Source organism: Cyprinus carpio, chromosome A2 (genome assembly GCF_018340385.1).
Source record: "Cyprinus carpio isolate SPL01 chromosome A2, ASM1834038v1, whole genome shotgun sequence".
Taxonomy (NCBI): domain Eukaryota; kingdom Metazoa; phylum Chordata; class Actinopteri; order Cypriniformes; family Cyprinidae; genus Cyprinus; species Cyprinus carpio.
In genome coordinates, this window is record NC_056573.1 from 9291207 (window position 1) to 9306689 (window position 15483).

Genomic DNA, 15483 nt, shown 5'->3' on the forward strand with positions numbered 1-15483 from the left:
ATAATGTCTTTTAGTATTTGAGTTGTTTAGTTTTTGCTTTAATGACAGCAGCCCAGAAAAGTGATGATACAATTTAGCAGACTTTAAGTATAAATATACCAAATATATGTTTATTATACCAAAAGTACAATTGCAGGGTATTTTTATTAAGCACATAAATATGTAAATTTATTTGTAGTATACTTAGCACAAAATAATTGTATTTCAGATACATTTGTGTGTGTGTGTGTGTGTGTGTATATATATATATATGTATGTATGTATATATATATATATATATATATATAGATATAGATAGATAGATATAGATATCTATCTAGATATATATCTATCTATCTATCTAGATATCTATAGATAGATCTATCTATCTATCTATCTATCTATCTATCTATCTATCTATATATCTATCTAGCTCTCTCTCTATCTCTATATCTATATATATATATATATATCACTAGGGTATATATTTTCATTTTTATTTTACCCTTTTTATAAATATATATTTTACTATTGATCAATTTAATGCTTCCAGTAAGGACACATTTAATTGATTAAAAACGACAGTAAAAACATTTATAATTTATAAATTAAGAATCCTGAAAATATATATATCATGGTTTCCACCAAAATATTAAGCAACACGTCTGTTTTCAACATTGGTAATTATAAGAAATGTTTCTTGAGCACCAAATTCACATATTAGAGTGATTTCTGAAGGATCATATGACAATGAAAACTAGAGTAATGGCTGCCGAAAATGTATTTTCCTGTAGATCCCCCCTCCACCCCATAAATTTATATATATATATATATATATATATATATATATATATATATATATATATATATATATATATATATGAGACGTTCATTAATCTAGGTGCATTAATCTTCATTCATTTAACAGGACTTAGCCCAGTATGTAAATGAGGTGAAAAGAGACGTTGAAACTCTGAGGGAGATTGATCAGTATCAGAGATCCATTGAGAATTTGGTAAGCAGTACACAATTAATATGACCTCTGCTTTTAAAAGCACAGTTTACTCATGTCATCATTGTTTTCCTGTCTGTCCATGAATGTCCCTTCACAGAACCAGTGCTTACTTTCTTATGGAAGACCGAAGGGTGATGGTGAAGTCCGATTGGTGTCTAATGTGGACAAGCGCAGGCAGGACAGGTGAGACTTGAAGACCAAAACCTTTACTGCAATCCACTCTTGTTTTTACTTTCATGCCATGTCATGACGTGTCGATGTTGCAGACATATTTTTTTGTTCGATGTTGCTGTAATCGTATGCAAGAGGCGTGGGGACAACTATGAGATGAAGGAAGTAATCAACCTTAACCATTTCAAGATCACAGATAACCCCATTACTGATAAGGACTGCAGAAAGGTCAGTGAGAAACACAGTAACAGAAATGTTTGTAGGCTCAGAAAACTGCACCCAAACATCAAACAGGCATATTTTTCTCATGATCCCAGCATTTTCTATTCATCATATTGTTGCATTCTGACTGGTTTTATAGAGGTCAGACTAGCACAATTCAAGTGTTCTTTAGAATAGAAATAACTCTGGTACTTACCTTCTCCACAGATGGCTCCAGTAACTCTCCTTTAGATCTCCTTTGAACTGTTAGAGTGTCATAGAATAAAGTCTTTGCTGGGGTTTTTTTTCTCTGTAAAAATGTTTATGTCCTCTACAATACTGCAGGATATTCCAGTAATATCCAAACCATTGCAAGGACAGTGTGACTTACCAAAGTGCAATTTTATGCAAATTAGTTGTGCTCTTGTAAGCTTTTTAGAAAGCGCTTAAGCTCTGCAAGAACGTTTTTTACAGATAACAGAGATAAAGAACACTGAAGAATACTGAACTATTTAAAAGAATGTTACTATTCAGTTTATTATTCCAATAAATCTTCTTAATGTTCCTTAATAAAAATATTACTTGAAACTGATATACTGACAGCCGTTTTTAAAATATATTTTAAGTATTTTTAATATTTTTCTCATGCGTATTTGTAATATACTGTATTTAAAATATAATAAATAATAATGTAACACAATAAATAATATGATACTCTCTCTCTCTCTCTCTATATTTAAAATATAATAAATAATAATGTAACACAATAAATAATTATATATATATATATATATATATATATATATATATATATAGCTGGTTAGTAACTGCTTACATGTAATCTGGATTATTAATTACATATTTACATATTATTCACATAATAGCAATACATTATTCATAATTTATTGATTCTCCCTTATTTCTCTTTTTCATCTTTTAAATGTTCCTTTCTAAAATAGCCTACCACTTATCTACATTCAGATAGTCTTCCAGTTTTGTGGACATTCACACATTTGCTACACAGTGTTTGACCACTGGATTTATGAAAATCATTTCATGTTTAAGAAGTGCTTCAACATTGCATCAACTACTGATGAACACATTTGTTTTTATTTGAATTATCACTCATTGGGTTATTTAACCATGTATTACTTTAGCTTTGGAAGGCTTTTGTCTTTCAAACACATTAAAATGCACAAAATGTCGTGTTATTTCTTATTTACTTGTAATGCAAACATTCCCTATCTTTTTGTCATCTGAACCTCTTTCACCTAACATATTTACTGTACTTGAAGTACCCCTGAGATTTTAAAATAAATATTTTAATAATTAAGTATCACATTTGCATGTTCATGGTTCTCTGACATTGGTTAATGGTCACATGGCATGCAGGTAAACATAAAATATTTAGGGCTGTCAAATGATTAATCACGATTAATCACATCCAAAATAAAAGTTTTGTTTACATAATATATGTGTGTATACTGTGTATATTTATTATGTATATATAAATACACACACATGCATGTATATATTTAAGAAGAATATGTTATGTTTATTTATTAAATATATTTATATATAATATAAAATATAAGAATATAAATATATAAATGTATATACATGTAAATATTTTCTAAATATATAATTTATGTGTGTGTATTTATATATAAATAATAAATATACCCTGTACACATACATATATTATGTAAACAAAACTTTTATTTTGGATGTGATTAATCGTGATTAATCATTTGACAGCCCTAAAAATATTGAATCTTTTTTTAGTAAGTGTTTTATTTTGATTGTTATTTTAAAATGATTTATTTCAATTTACAATTTTTATGATTTAATCAGTTGTTAGCAAAACCCCCTGCAGTTCCATGACGAACCTCAGTTTGGAAACCTTGATGTAATATAATGTTTAATGCACTTCATGTTGTTAATTACAATGAATGGAATATATTTTCTTACTCTTTGTATTTTTACATCATTATGGTACAAGATTATCCTATTTAAATCAATGTGATAAACGATTTAGGTCAAAAGTAATCTGAAAGTAATCAAAAAGTAGTCTGATTATGTTACCAAAAATGTGTAATGTAATAGATTACAATTTTTTTTCATGTCATTTGGAGTCAGTAATGGATTACAATTTGTAAGTAATCTACCCAGCTCTGTGTGTGTGCATATATATGTATACATACACACACACACACACACACACACACACACACACACACACACACACACACACACACACACAACACACACACACACACACACACACACACACATGTTGGTATATGTGGTTTATGGGGGACTCTCCATAGGCGTAATGGTTTTTATTCTGTACAAACTGTATTTTCTATTGCCCTACCCCAACCCTACACCTAACCCTACCCCTCACAGGAAACTTTGTGCATTTTTGGATTTTTAAAAAAACTCATTCTGATGATTTATAGCCTTTTGAATTACGGGGACACTGGAAATGTCCTCATAAATCACCTCCTCATTTAATAACCTATGTCATAACCATGTCATTATACAAATTTGTGTCCTCATAAACCACATAAACACGCTCACACACACACACACACACACACACACACACACACAGTATGTATATACTGTATATATATATATAGTACAGTATTTACATACTGTGTGTGTGTGTGTGTATATATATATACAGGTGCTGGTCATATAATTAGAATATCATCAAAAAGTTGATTTAATTAATTCCATTCAAAAAGTCAAACTTGTATATTATATTCAATTATTACACACAGACTGATATATTTCAAATGTTTATTTCTTTTAATTTTGATGATTATTACTGATCACTTTTGAAAATCCCAAATTCAGTATCTCAGAAAATTAGAATATAACTTAAGACCAATACAAAGAAAGGATTTTTAGAAATCTTGGCCAACTAAAAAGTATAAAAATGAAAAGTATGTGCATGTACAGCACTCAATACTTAGTTGGGGCTCCTTATACCTGAATTACTGCAGCAATGCGGCGTGGCATGGAGTCGATCAGTCTGTGGCACTGCTCAGGTGTTATGAGAGCCCAGGTTGCTCTGATATTGGCCTTCAGATCTTCTGCATTGTTGGTTCTGGCATATCACATCTTCCTCTTCCCAATACCCCATAGATTTTCAATGTGGTTAAGGTAAGGCAAGTTTGCTGGCCAATTAAGAACAGGGATACCATGGTCCTTAAACCAGGTACTGGAAGCTTTGGCACTCTGTGCAGGTGCCAAGTCCTGTTGGAAAATGAAATCTGCATCTCCATAAAGTTGGTCAGCAGCAGGAAGCATGAAGTGCTCTAAAACTTCCTGGTATACGGCTGTGTTGACCTTGGACTTCAGAAAACACAGTGGACCAACACCAGCAGATGACATGGCATCGCAAACCATCACTGACTGTGGAAACTTTAAACTGGACCTCAAGAAATGTGGATTTGTGTGCCTCTCCTCTCTTCCTCCAGACTCTGGGACCCTGATATCCAAAGGAAATGCAAATTTTACTTTCATCAGAGCACATAACTTTGGACTACTCAGCAGCAGTCCTGTCCTTTTTGAAGCGAGATGCTTCTGACGCTGTCTGTTGTTCAAGAGTGGCTTGACACAAGGAATGCGACAGCTGAAACCCATGTCTTGCATACGACTTTTTTTAGTGGTTCTTGAAGCACTGACTCCAGCTGCAGTCCACTCTTTGTGAATCTCCCCCACATTTTTGAATGGGTTTTGTTTCACGATCCTCCCCAGGGTGTGGTTATCTCTATTGCTTGGACACTTTTTTTCTGCCACATCTTTTCCGTCCCTTCGCCTCTCTATTAATGTGCTTGGACACAGAGCTCTGTGAACAGCCAGCCTCTTTTGCCACGACCTTTTATGTCTTGCCCTCCTTGTGCAAGGTGTCAATGGTCGTCTTTTGGACAACTGTCAATTCAGCAGTCTTCCCCATGATTGTGTAGCCTACAGAACTAGACTGAGAGACCATTTAAAGGCTTTGCAGGTGTTTTGAGTTAATTAACTGATTAGAGTGTGGCGCCAGGTGTCTTCAATATTGAACCTTTTTAAATTATTAGAGTTTTGTGAGATACTGAATTTGGGATTTTCCTTAGTTGTCAGTTATAAACATCAAAATTAAAAGAAATAAACATTTGAAATATATCAGTCTGTGTGTAATGAATAAATATAATATACAAGTTTGACTTTTTGAATGGAATTAGTGAAATAAATCAACTTTGATGATATTCTAATTATATGACCAGCACCTGTGTGTGTGTGTGTGTGTGTGTATATTTATATATATATATATATATATATATATATATATATGAAAAATATATATGTGTGTGAATCAGCTGTGAGTCAACATAGTAGTCCTTTGTCATTCAGCAACCTGAGATTATTAACAGCCAGGCCTTAAAACAAAAAGTCAGGCTGTCCCTTAGTCTGTAATGGTGAGTGTAACTAAGATCAGGCTGGAGAGCCCGTCGCAGACTGTGGCAGACAGATGTTACTGCTCTTTATGAGGGTTGATGGATGGTGACAGATTGCTGCAGCATGTCAAAGCAAGTCAAATTCTGCATGCTGAACCAGCCGCTGTGAAAAGACTCGATTGCTTTTGACGATAAACAGTCTAAAGTCTATGTTCATTTTGCAGTGTATTCTATGTCATGTGAATCAAAAGTGGCCATAGTAAGCGTACTGTGTAGAGAGGCTGTAGAACTGTTTATTTAATTCAATGTGTTTTTCCGTTTGTAGAGGTGGACCGCTCAACCTCAGGTTACCTTTGGTTTCTGATGATCTTTTTGGGCTTGGCAGTAGTGATACAGATGTAAAAATAATGCGGATATGTCTTTAGACTTTTGATATTTTTTTCTCTTTTATGCCTTTCACCAAAAGGAAGGTTTCGTCTGAACAGATGGTCTGGTGAAATCTGTCTCAAGGAGACCTTGGCCAGGCAAAGCCCCGCTGGCTTTTCTGTTTGAAGTGCCTTTCTGCCCCTCCTCAGGACACATACACACACTTAATACACTGATGGATCTTATTCCTTCACGTCTTTGACAAGACCTGTACACAACTGCAAACTGTCTCCAAAACACATGCATAACAGACTTTGACACTTTAAAAATCTGTAAGAACATAGTGAAACTTCATAACAACCATCATTAAAAACTTTTAGAAACATTATCACATTATACAATGATCAAAAACTATCATTTTAGAGGAAAGAAAAGTTTATAATAGTAATATTGATGACACAATCTGTGGTTTGATTGTTGGTTAGATTGCAGACATAAATACTTATTTTATTTCAATTACGAAAAACAACCCTTAATAGTTTTAGCTTTAGTTAACAGTAACACACTGGACTAGTTAGCGGCTAGGGTGAGATGCTGTTAAATAGCCCTCAGTAGTGTGCATAAATGCAACCCCACACAAACTTACACATGAGCACACATATTTTTTGCATACACACTGAATGGTAATAGTGATGTATGTGTGCACTCCTCCAAGGTTGCCGCTGGCTGTCTGTTGCTGTGTAAAATAAAATGAGCCCCCTTTTCCCTTACCTACCAACCCTCACTGCCATCACCCATCACAGCTTTAAATCAAACACATTTTTTTTTACAAATTTTCTTAACGTATATACATATTTAAAAGTTAGATCTTTACATGTAAGTCTAATTAGTATTTTTAAGCAGTTATTTAACTATTTGTCTTTTCCTCTGGCAGTGGTGCTATGGGTTCTACCTCACTCACCAGCAGGGGCAGAGTGGATTTGAGTTCCTGTTCAAGACAAAAGATCTGAAGAAGAAATGGTTGGACCAGTTTGAGATGGCCATGTGAGTTTGAAACACCAAATCACAATTTTGTCACCACCCTCATGTCGTCCCATATCTAAATGATTTTCTTTGCTCAGTGGAATTCAAAAGGAGAAATTTTGTCTTGCTTTTTTCTGTGCAATTTCAATAAAGAAGAACCAGAGATTTCACATTTTAAAAAAACACATAAGGTTTTGGAAGGCATAAAAGTATGAATTTAATTTAGTAATAATTTTCCCCTCCACTGAGCTTTAAATGTGAAAATTTGAGGTGACCTTTCACACTGCATTTAAAAGCTCTCTGGAACTTTGGTCAATGCAAATTACTGAATAGTGCACATGACAATAGACAATCTTTTTTTTATTTTTATTTTATTTATTTTTTTAAGTTAGAGAGGGGAAATGTTTGCACACATCGTCTTATATTCAATAAGGCATTCAACTTTATATAATGATGCCATTTGATGTCAAGCAGCTTACATCATTTTAGTATGGGGTGACATCCTGTGCCTGGGATGCTGTTGAGATTTGACAGCACAATGTATTTACACTGGAAGAAATTAAAAGAGAGATAGAGAGGAAAACTAACGAGAGTTCTGATTTGGAAATTAAAGAGGATACACTGTTCAGTGTGCTGAGAGTCTGTAATGATGTTTCCTCTCCTGCTTGATTTATATGTCACCCTTTAAATATGTATTTCTGTACACACACATATACAGTACGTGTGGTTGACTGCGTGATGATGTGAAGGGTGCATTCAAACAACAAATTACACCTGCTCTATCTCTCTTTTAAAGAGTGCACACAGCACTCTTGATGCAAGAATCAATCTTAGAGTCGTTTGGGTAAAGAGCTTCCCCACTGCTCTGATTCGTGCCTGGAATTGGAAGGTCTGGTCCTGGCCCCGTGGGCCACAACATTCACCAGTGCTTGGCCCCGTTCACTCTGGCCTCTTAAACTTGCAGTTTAACTCACACAGTTTGTTTTATGCTCATTTTTCTAGTCAGCCAACTTTGCACCATTGTTTTACCATATTTCTGATTTTTCATTGCAGATCTAATATTCGGCCTGAGAATGCCACATTTAACTCTCACCACTTCAGGATGCACACTTTTGAGAGGGCCACCAGCTGCAGCTCCTGTCATATGCTTCTCAGGTGAGCTGCCTTTGCGCTTCTGAGACCTTTTGTGTGCTGGAATAAGTTAGTAAATATTAACTGATATTAACCAGTCAGATCATTAATATGGAGTTTAAAGACCCTATGAAATCAGTTTTCTGTCCTGTTTTTTGTGCCTTTGCAATCTCAGTTCATTGGACAAAAATTTGTTGAAAAATATGCAACATAAAACATTCTGCTCCATTTTTGTCAGTGTGTATAAATGGGTATAAATCATCTAAAATATACTTTTGTCAAACTAAGGTTTAGACTAGTGTGTTGGTAGCCTTAAAGTTTAGAAGAAGTGTCTGTTTTCATGCATGGATGAATTTTTAATAAAAATCCATAATATGCATTTAGAAAACAGAATTTTCATTTCTTGCCAACTTTGAAAGGATAGTTCACACAAAAGACATCATTTATTTACTCTCATGTTGTTCCAAACCCATTTTGTTAATCTTCAAAACACAAATTAAGATATTTTTGAATTAAACCTGTGAGATTTCTGTCCCTTTACTGGCAGTCCAAGTAACCATGAATTGAAGGATTTAATCCAAGTCTTATTTTTAGAAATGATAATTTTGTTTTTTTGTAAAGCAAGTAGGGTTGAGCTTCTGTATTTTAATCCAAGTCTTCTGTTGAGACATGATCACTTTATATGCTTGTAAAGCAAGTAGGGTTGAGCTTCTGTATGTGTACGTGTTCCCTAGGAATCGAACCCACAACCTTTTGAGCTGCTAACGCAGTGCTCTGCCACTGAGCCACAGGAACAATGTTTGTGCATTGATCAGTGTTTTCATGTAAATAAAATCATAAATTTAATCTATTCATCATACAATGTGGTCATGTCTCTTCAGAAGACTTGGATTAAATGTAAGATTCATTACATTGCAGATTACTTTTACAATATTTTTATATATTTTTTTCTTTCTAAATCGTCAAAGTTTTGTTTACGTGAACTTTCAGTAAAGGTGCAGAAATCTCATAGGTGTTATTAAAATCTTCATTTGTGTTTTGAAGTTGAACAATTGTTTAACAAATTTGGAACAACGTGAGGGTGAGTAATCTGCAAAGATGTCAGAATTTTCATTTTTGGGTGAGCTATCCCTTTAAAGCTAAATGGCATAACCTGAAAGCCACAACACTTTCACGAGGTCTGTAATAGCTCTCTATGCATGAATGAATGAATGAAGACAGCATTGACTCCATGACCCCATGATCCTTCTGCTCTTCAGGGGAATTTTTAACCAAGGCTACCTTTGTTCTAAATGTGGAAACGGGGCTCATAAGGGTTGTCTTGGAAAACTAGGAGTCTGTGGAAGGGCAGGTAATGGTCAATAAAGAGCCTCTGCATTAACCAAGTTGGCATTTCATATTTCACTGTTCAAAGAATTATATGTATTCCTGGAATTTACACCCAGATGATTTCAGATTCTTTTTCATGTCAGATTCATGGGTTTTCAGACATACCATAAATATTTCAGTGCAGTTGCATTTTTTCCAAAAATGTGATGCTCAAGTTAAAAGAATGTGTGTATATATATATATATATATATATATATATATATATATATATATATATATATATATATATCGCTGGAGCAGTCTATAATAGTTTTAAGTTTAGACTCTAAATAATGCCTCAGAATTGTGCATGTTCAGCCTTTTTGCTGTCTTTACAAATTTTCTTTTACTCTCTCATGATTTCAGGTGCTGCTGTTCAAAAAGCACAGGTGAAACCACAAACAAGTTAATCTAAATCTAAATAGTTTGTCCATACAGTACACTTCAAACATAATGCATGCTATTTCCAGACTGTAATGTAAAAATTAGCTTTCTTTATCGATAAGTGGAAGAATCCATAGAGTATGATTATTTTATAATGCTGTCTGAAGTGTTTTATTTTAATTACAATTTTTGTTCATTTTACTGACAGAATGCAGTCTATTAAAAAGGAATAACAGAATCGTTGTCAGTGTGTAAATTCATTTTTACAATATTTTTAACAGAGTTGAAAAAAAAAAAAAATAATAATAGCTGATAGTGTTCATATTGCAGAGATTCTGTTAATGATATTCTCTCCCTTCTCTTATTTCACAGAGAAAGACAACACCTAGGAAACAAGAAGACCCAGGTAGGTGTCTTTCTCTTCAGCATGCTTCTGCATATAGACTGTGAAGTTCTCAAGACTGGTGTAAAACTCTTTTATATATTGTATTTTAAACATTTATTGTGTTATACATGGTCTTTTGCTCCCCATCATTAACCTTATTGTTGTTTATATGAGGAGGTTCATTCAAGTGGCAATTGCTGTGAGCTCAGTGAGTAATTCTTTGAATTCTGATCCATCTGGCCGTCCCAGATGATAACAACAAACCGTGTATCATCAGAATAATGATGAGGTTGAGGATTATATCCATTATCATGCAATAATATTTGGGTAGTTGAAATACTTCAGGGAATGTTGTGCAGTGTAACATACTCCATCTAAAACTACTTTAAACAGCAATTATTATGCGCTCACTTTTATGACCTGAAATTAATACAGCATTTGTACTACTTTCAAATTCATTTGTCACACTGCAGGACTATTTAATAGGAACTAACAAAGGCCAAAAATGATGAGAAACTTAAAGAAATACATTTATCTAAATTTTAAACTATAGTGTTTGGAAAAAAGCCCATGCATTATTCGTCAACTACACATTTACTAATTTTCAATTAAATTGCATCGTATAATATTCTGTATATCACCAATCATAATGATTCTCAGAACCATGTCACAAACCATATGATATATGCACATCCAAAAATAAAATGAGCAATCAGCTGAAAACATCAGGTTTCTGGTAAGAAAACAATTAAAGTAGATTAAAAGTAAAGTTAGATGGCAACTGTGTGCCAACTTATGTGTTTTGTCATTCTCATGAAAATAACTTATAAACAGTCAGGAGAGATTCTCATTTTCCTTCAAAAACACTGCCACATCATTTTATTTTAAGAATAGTGAAACTTCATGCTCAGCTTAAACAAGTGCTGATTTTCAAAATTGCTGCTGTTCGGTTTTGCTCTTCTGGGACTGAATAACAATCCTGAAGTGCTGAAGAGACTTTCACATGCTGTCGAGGTTGGATGGGGTGTCTTCATGTTGATGGGAAGAAGTGGTCAAAAACAATATATTATAGAAACAGCTCAAAATTACTTTGCTTATTTTATTGCTGTATGATTTGAACGATAAATTCTTGATTTAACAGAGTATTTTGACCAACGTATTGGTTTTAATAAGCTTAAGTGTGCTGACAGCTGAAGTGATAGAAGCTAACAGTTTTATTATCTTCATTACTTACACAGTTTTTTCTAATGTTTCTAAAAAACAGTTTTGGCACATTTGGCTGTGTTAATTGGAGCATTCGGTTCTACAACGTTGTACTTCTCAGTAACTGCAGCAAATTAAGTGCTTGTATTGAGAAAGTGTGATCTGAACACATTCATAAATGGAATCTTTCTTCAGGATGTCTAATATTCACACCAGTTTCAGCAGGTGGAACATCTCCTTGATTCAGGCAGTTGATAAATGGAAGATAACAAGTCAAGTTATAAGTTATCCAAAAACATACCATGGGATATTCTCTTCTTCTTCTTCGATTTCATTGTCAGTTTCCTCACATGGATAGGTCGTTTACTGCAACACTTCCTTCCACAGATCTGCTTTGAGACTGTACTGTACTTCTATGTTATGATTTAAGAATTTTTTCACACATTTGACACTCCTGGTGAACACCACATAAAACACCTGGGATGTAAAATATGTGTGATCCTTTTAGTTAGCTTCAGGCAAGGACTGCTGAGCACCAGTCAAAGCTGCCAGGGTAAATTCATCGGGCTGTAATGCCAGGAAAAGTCCTCCTCTGTGCTGTCCGACAGTCAGTAGTGGTCACATTACACTGTTATTGCCACTACTGTACCATATTATTGTTCACAATTTAGAACACCTAAGCTTAAACAGAGTATAGTTGTACATTAGGAAATCGATGTGTGTGTGCACCGGTTTAGGTAGTTTATGATGACACAAATTTGTATAATGACATGGCTTATATAAGCAAAGTATATGAGTATAATGAGCAACAGTTGAAAACAATCAGGCATGATGAGTCCGGGCAATGGGTTAGGGGAAATTAAGTCCAAGACTGAGTGACAGAGATATGGGATGGAGTGCCCTCTGGTGGTTATCACTCCAGCTGGTGATCGTGACATAACCCCCCTCCTTAGTAGAAGCTTCCAGATGCTCCTAAACAAGAAAAGACCAGGAAGGGAGGTGGAGCAGAGGTGAAACAGTGGGAGGGATGGAGGGCCAGGCCAATGGACAGGAAGAGGAACTGCAGCTGGTGGAGCAGGAAGCCGGGGTGGAGCCGAAGACCACCAGGGCAGAGCAGGCAGAGGTGAAGACCACCACAGCAGAGCAGACGGGACCGAAGATCCCCACGGTGGAGAAGATGACCTCCACAGCAAAGCAGATGGAGCTGAAAATCCCCACGTTGGAGCAGATAACCACCACAGCAGAGCAGATGGGATCAAAGATCCCCACGGTGGAGAAGATGACCTCCACAGCAGAGAAGATGGAACTGAAGATCCCCACATTGGAGCAGATAACCACCACAGCAGACCAGATGGGATCAAAGATACCCACGTTGGAGCAGATAACCACCACAGCAGAGCAGATGGGACCAAAGATCCCCACAGTGGAGCAGATGACCACCAGGGTGGAGCTGATGGAGCTGAGGGCCACTTCAGCGGAGCTGATGGTGCAGTGGACCACCAAGATGGCTCAGGCAGAACTGGAACCCACCACAGAGGATATGAGGGCCATCAAGGGGGAGCAGATGGAACTACAATAGCGAGCACAGAGAGGTTAGAGAGTTAAGAGATGGCCTCCATGGCCATTACTGGAGAGGCTGAGAGTTCAGAGATGGCCTCCATAGCCAAGACAGGACAGGCAGAGAGTTCAGGGACCACCTCCTTGGCCATGACAGGACAGACAGAGAGTTCAGGGACAGCCTCCCTGGCCATGACAGGACAGGCTGAGAACTGAAAGGTGACCTCTGTTGTTGAGACAGAACAGGCAGGGAATTCACAGGCTAACATCAACACAGGACTGAGCTCTAAGGCTTGAGTGAGCTCTGGAGCTGACTCATGGACTGGAGCGGGCTCTGGAGCGGAATCATGGACTGGAGTGGACTCATGGACTAGAGTGGACGCCACCTCCTCAGAAGTGTGTATAACCCAGACACACAAAATGGCGACCATTATTTACTGGAAGGGCAGCGAAGGGTAGCCGAACCTCTGAGGTTCCTGGGCTTGAGAGTGCTTAGACCACTGGGATGCTTGCTGCCTGACTTCAGCGGTGGGTCTGCCACTCTAGACATCAATCTCGGTCCCTGCTGTTCCTCCCAATTGCCACCAGAGGTCTCCATCACCTTTTCCTTACTGGACTCCATATCCCATTATACTCTCTGCCTAGGAACTGATTATGGACTCACCTCAGTGGGGCTATTTAAGCTGCACTCATTCACACACACACACACACACACACACACACACACACACACACACACACACACACACACACACACACACAGGCTTATGTACTGTTTGCTCTGTTTCATGTTTTTTTTTTGTGATTGTTTGGCCTGTCCTGACCATTGCCTGTTCTTGGATTACTCTTTTGTCTCACCCTGGATATTGTTGTTTGCTGTTGTTTGACTCTGTCCTGACTCTGAGCCTGTTCTGACTACGCTCTATTAAATAAAGCCTGCTATTGGATCCCCAACATTGTTGTAACGCTTGTCCATATCAGAATACTTAGTCATACCCGGGACCAGCGGCTTTCTGAGTGTTTCCACCCGTTGAAAACTATACTCATCCGTGATAGTCCTCAAGGGATGCTCTATGAATTTTTGGATTATGCACTTTTGGCCAACACCGGCAAGCTCCAGCGGCTGTGGAGCTTGGCCCATCTTGGATTCCTAGTCTGGTTATCTCAAGCCCGATACTCTCAGCACTCCCAAGACCAGTGGTCTCAATACCAGAGCCTCTCCACGTAAGCCTCTTCACATCACAGCTGCCATTCCAAAGCCTCTTCACGTCACGGCTGCCACTCTAGTTTCTCGTCACGACATGGCCGCCAGTCCAGAGCCTCCAGCCATCATGGCCACCATAGAAGAGCCTCAAGTTGTCGTGGATGTCATGCCACAGTCTTCAATCATCACGGATGCCACTTCTTTGTTCCCGATCATCGGAAGACACGTGTGGCAGATCCACCGATAGTGCTTCAAAGCCCTGTATTTCCTGAAGTCATTCCTCTGTCTGCCGCACTCCCCATCATGGGGTTTACTATTTGGTGTGTTTGGGCCGCACAGACCACTCCAGCTCCTCCCGAGGTGGCGCCTTCTGCTGCAGAAGCTCATGAGGCGGCGAGGTCCACTTCAGCTCCTCTCAAGGTGGCGGTGTCCACTTCAGAACTTCAGTCTGCCCTGTCACAGCCAAGGAGGCCATCTCTGTCTGCTTTTCCTTGGTGGTTTTCTGATCTGCCGTGGAGGTCTGCAACTCCACCTGCTCTGCCTTGGTCATCCTCAGCTCCACCCTGGCTTTCTGCTCTGCCCTGGCTTCCTGCTTTGCCGGCACTGCCTCAGTCCCCATGTCCTCATCCACTATATGGACCTGGCTCTCCATCCCTCCAACTGATCTGCTTCCCCTTCACCTTCCTTCTGGTCTGTTTAGAAACGTCTGGAATTGCTCCTTCGAAGGGGGGTTTTGTCATGAATTTGGTGCCTGCTGTTCCTCCCAGCCGCCACCAGAGGTCTCCATCAACTTTTCCTTACCATACATTATCTCCCATAATACCCTCTGCCTAGTAGAATCAATAAATTATGATTTATTGCTGTTGTTAATGTATATGTTATAAATAAATATTTATTTAAATTGATCCATGTCTGTACTTAACACTATTTTTTACATGAAGATTACTTTGCCATTATCAAATTCTCACTTAAAGGGGTGGTTGATTGCGATTTCACTTTTTTAACATTAGTTAGTGTGTAATGTTGCTGTTTGAGCATAAACAAT

The 15483-nt window shown here is 37.2% G+C and overlaps 1 protein-coding gene across 2 annotated transcripts in view; it reads left to right on the forward strand.

Annotated features, from left to right (window-relative positions):
• Positions 1–15483, forward strand: part of LOC109080107 (guanine nucleotide exchange factor VAV3-like) — a 59608-nt gene that overhangs the window by 23679 nt on the left and 20446 nt on the right. For both annotated transcript variants that reach the window (XM_042771725.1, XM_042771732.1), the window contains exons 12-19: positions 908–994; positions 1092–1177; positions 1261–1393; positions 7118–7227; positions 8260–8361; positions 9597–9688; positions 10072–10094; positions 10462–10495. In XM_042771725.1, coding sequence (XP_042627659.1) covers positions 908–994; positions 1092–1177; positions 1261–1393; positions 7118–7227; positions 8260–8361; positions 9597–9688; positions 10072–10094; positions 10462–10495 — 667 coding nt within the window. The remainder of the gene's footprint in view (positions 1–907; positions 995–1091; positions 1178–1260; positions 1394–7117; positions 7228–8259; positions 8362–9596; positions 9689–10071; positions 10095–10461; positions 10496–15483) is intronic.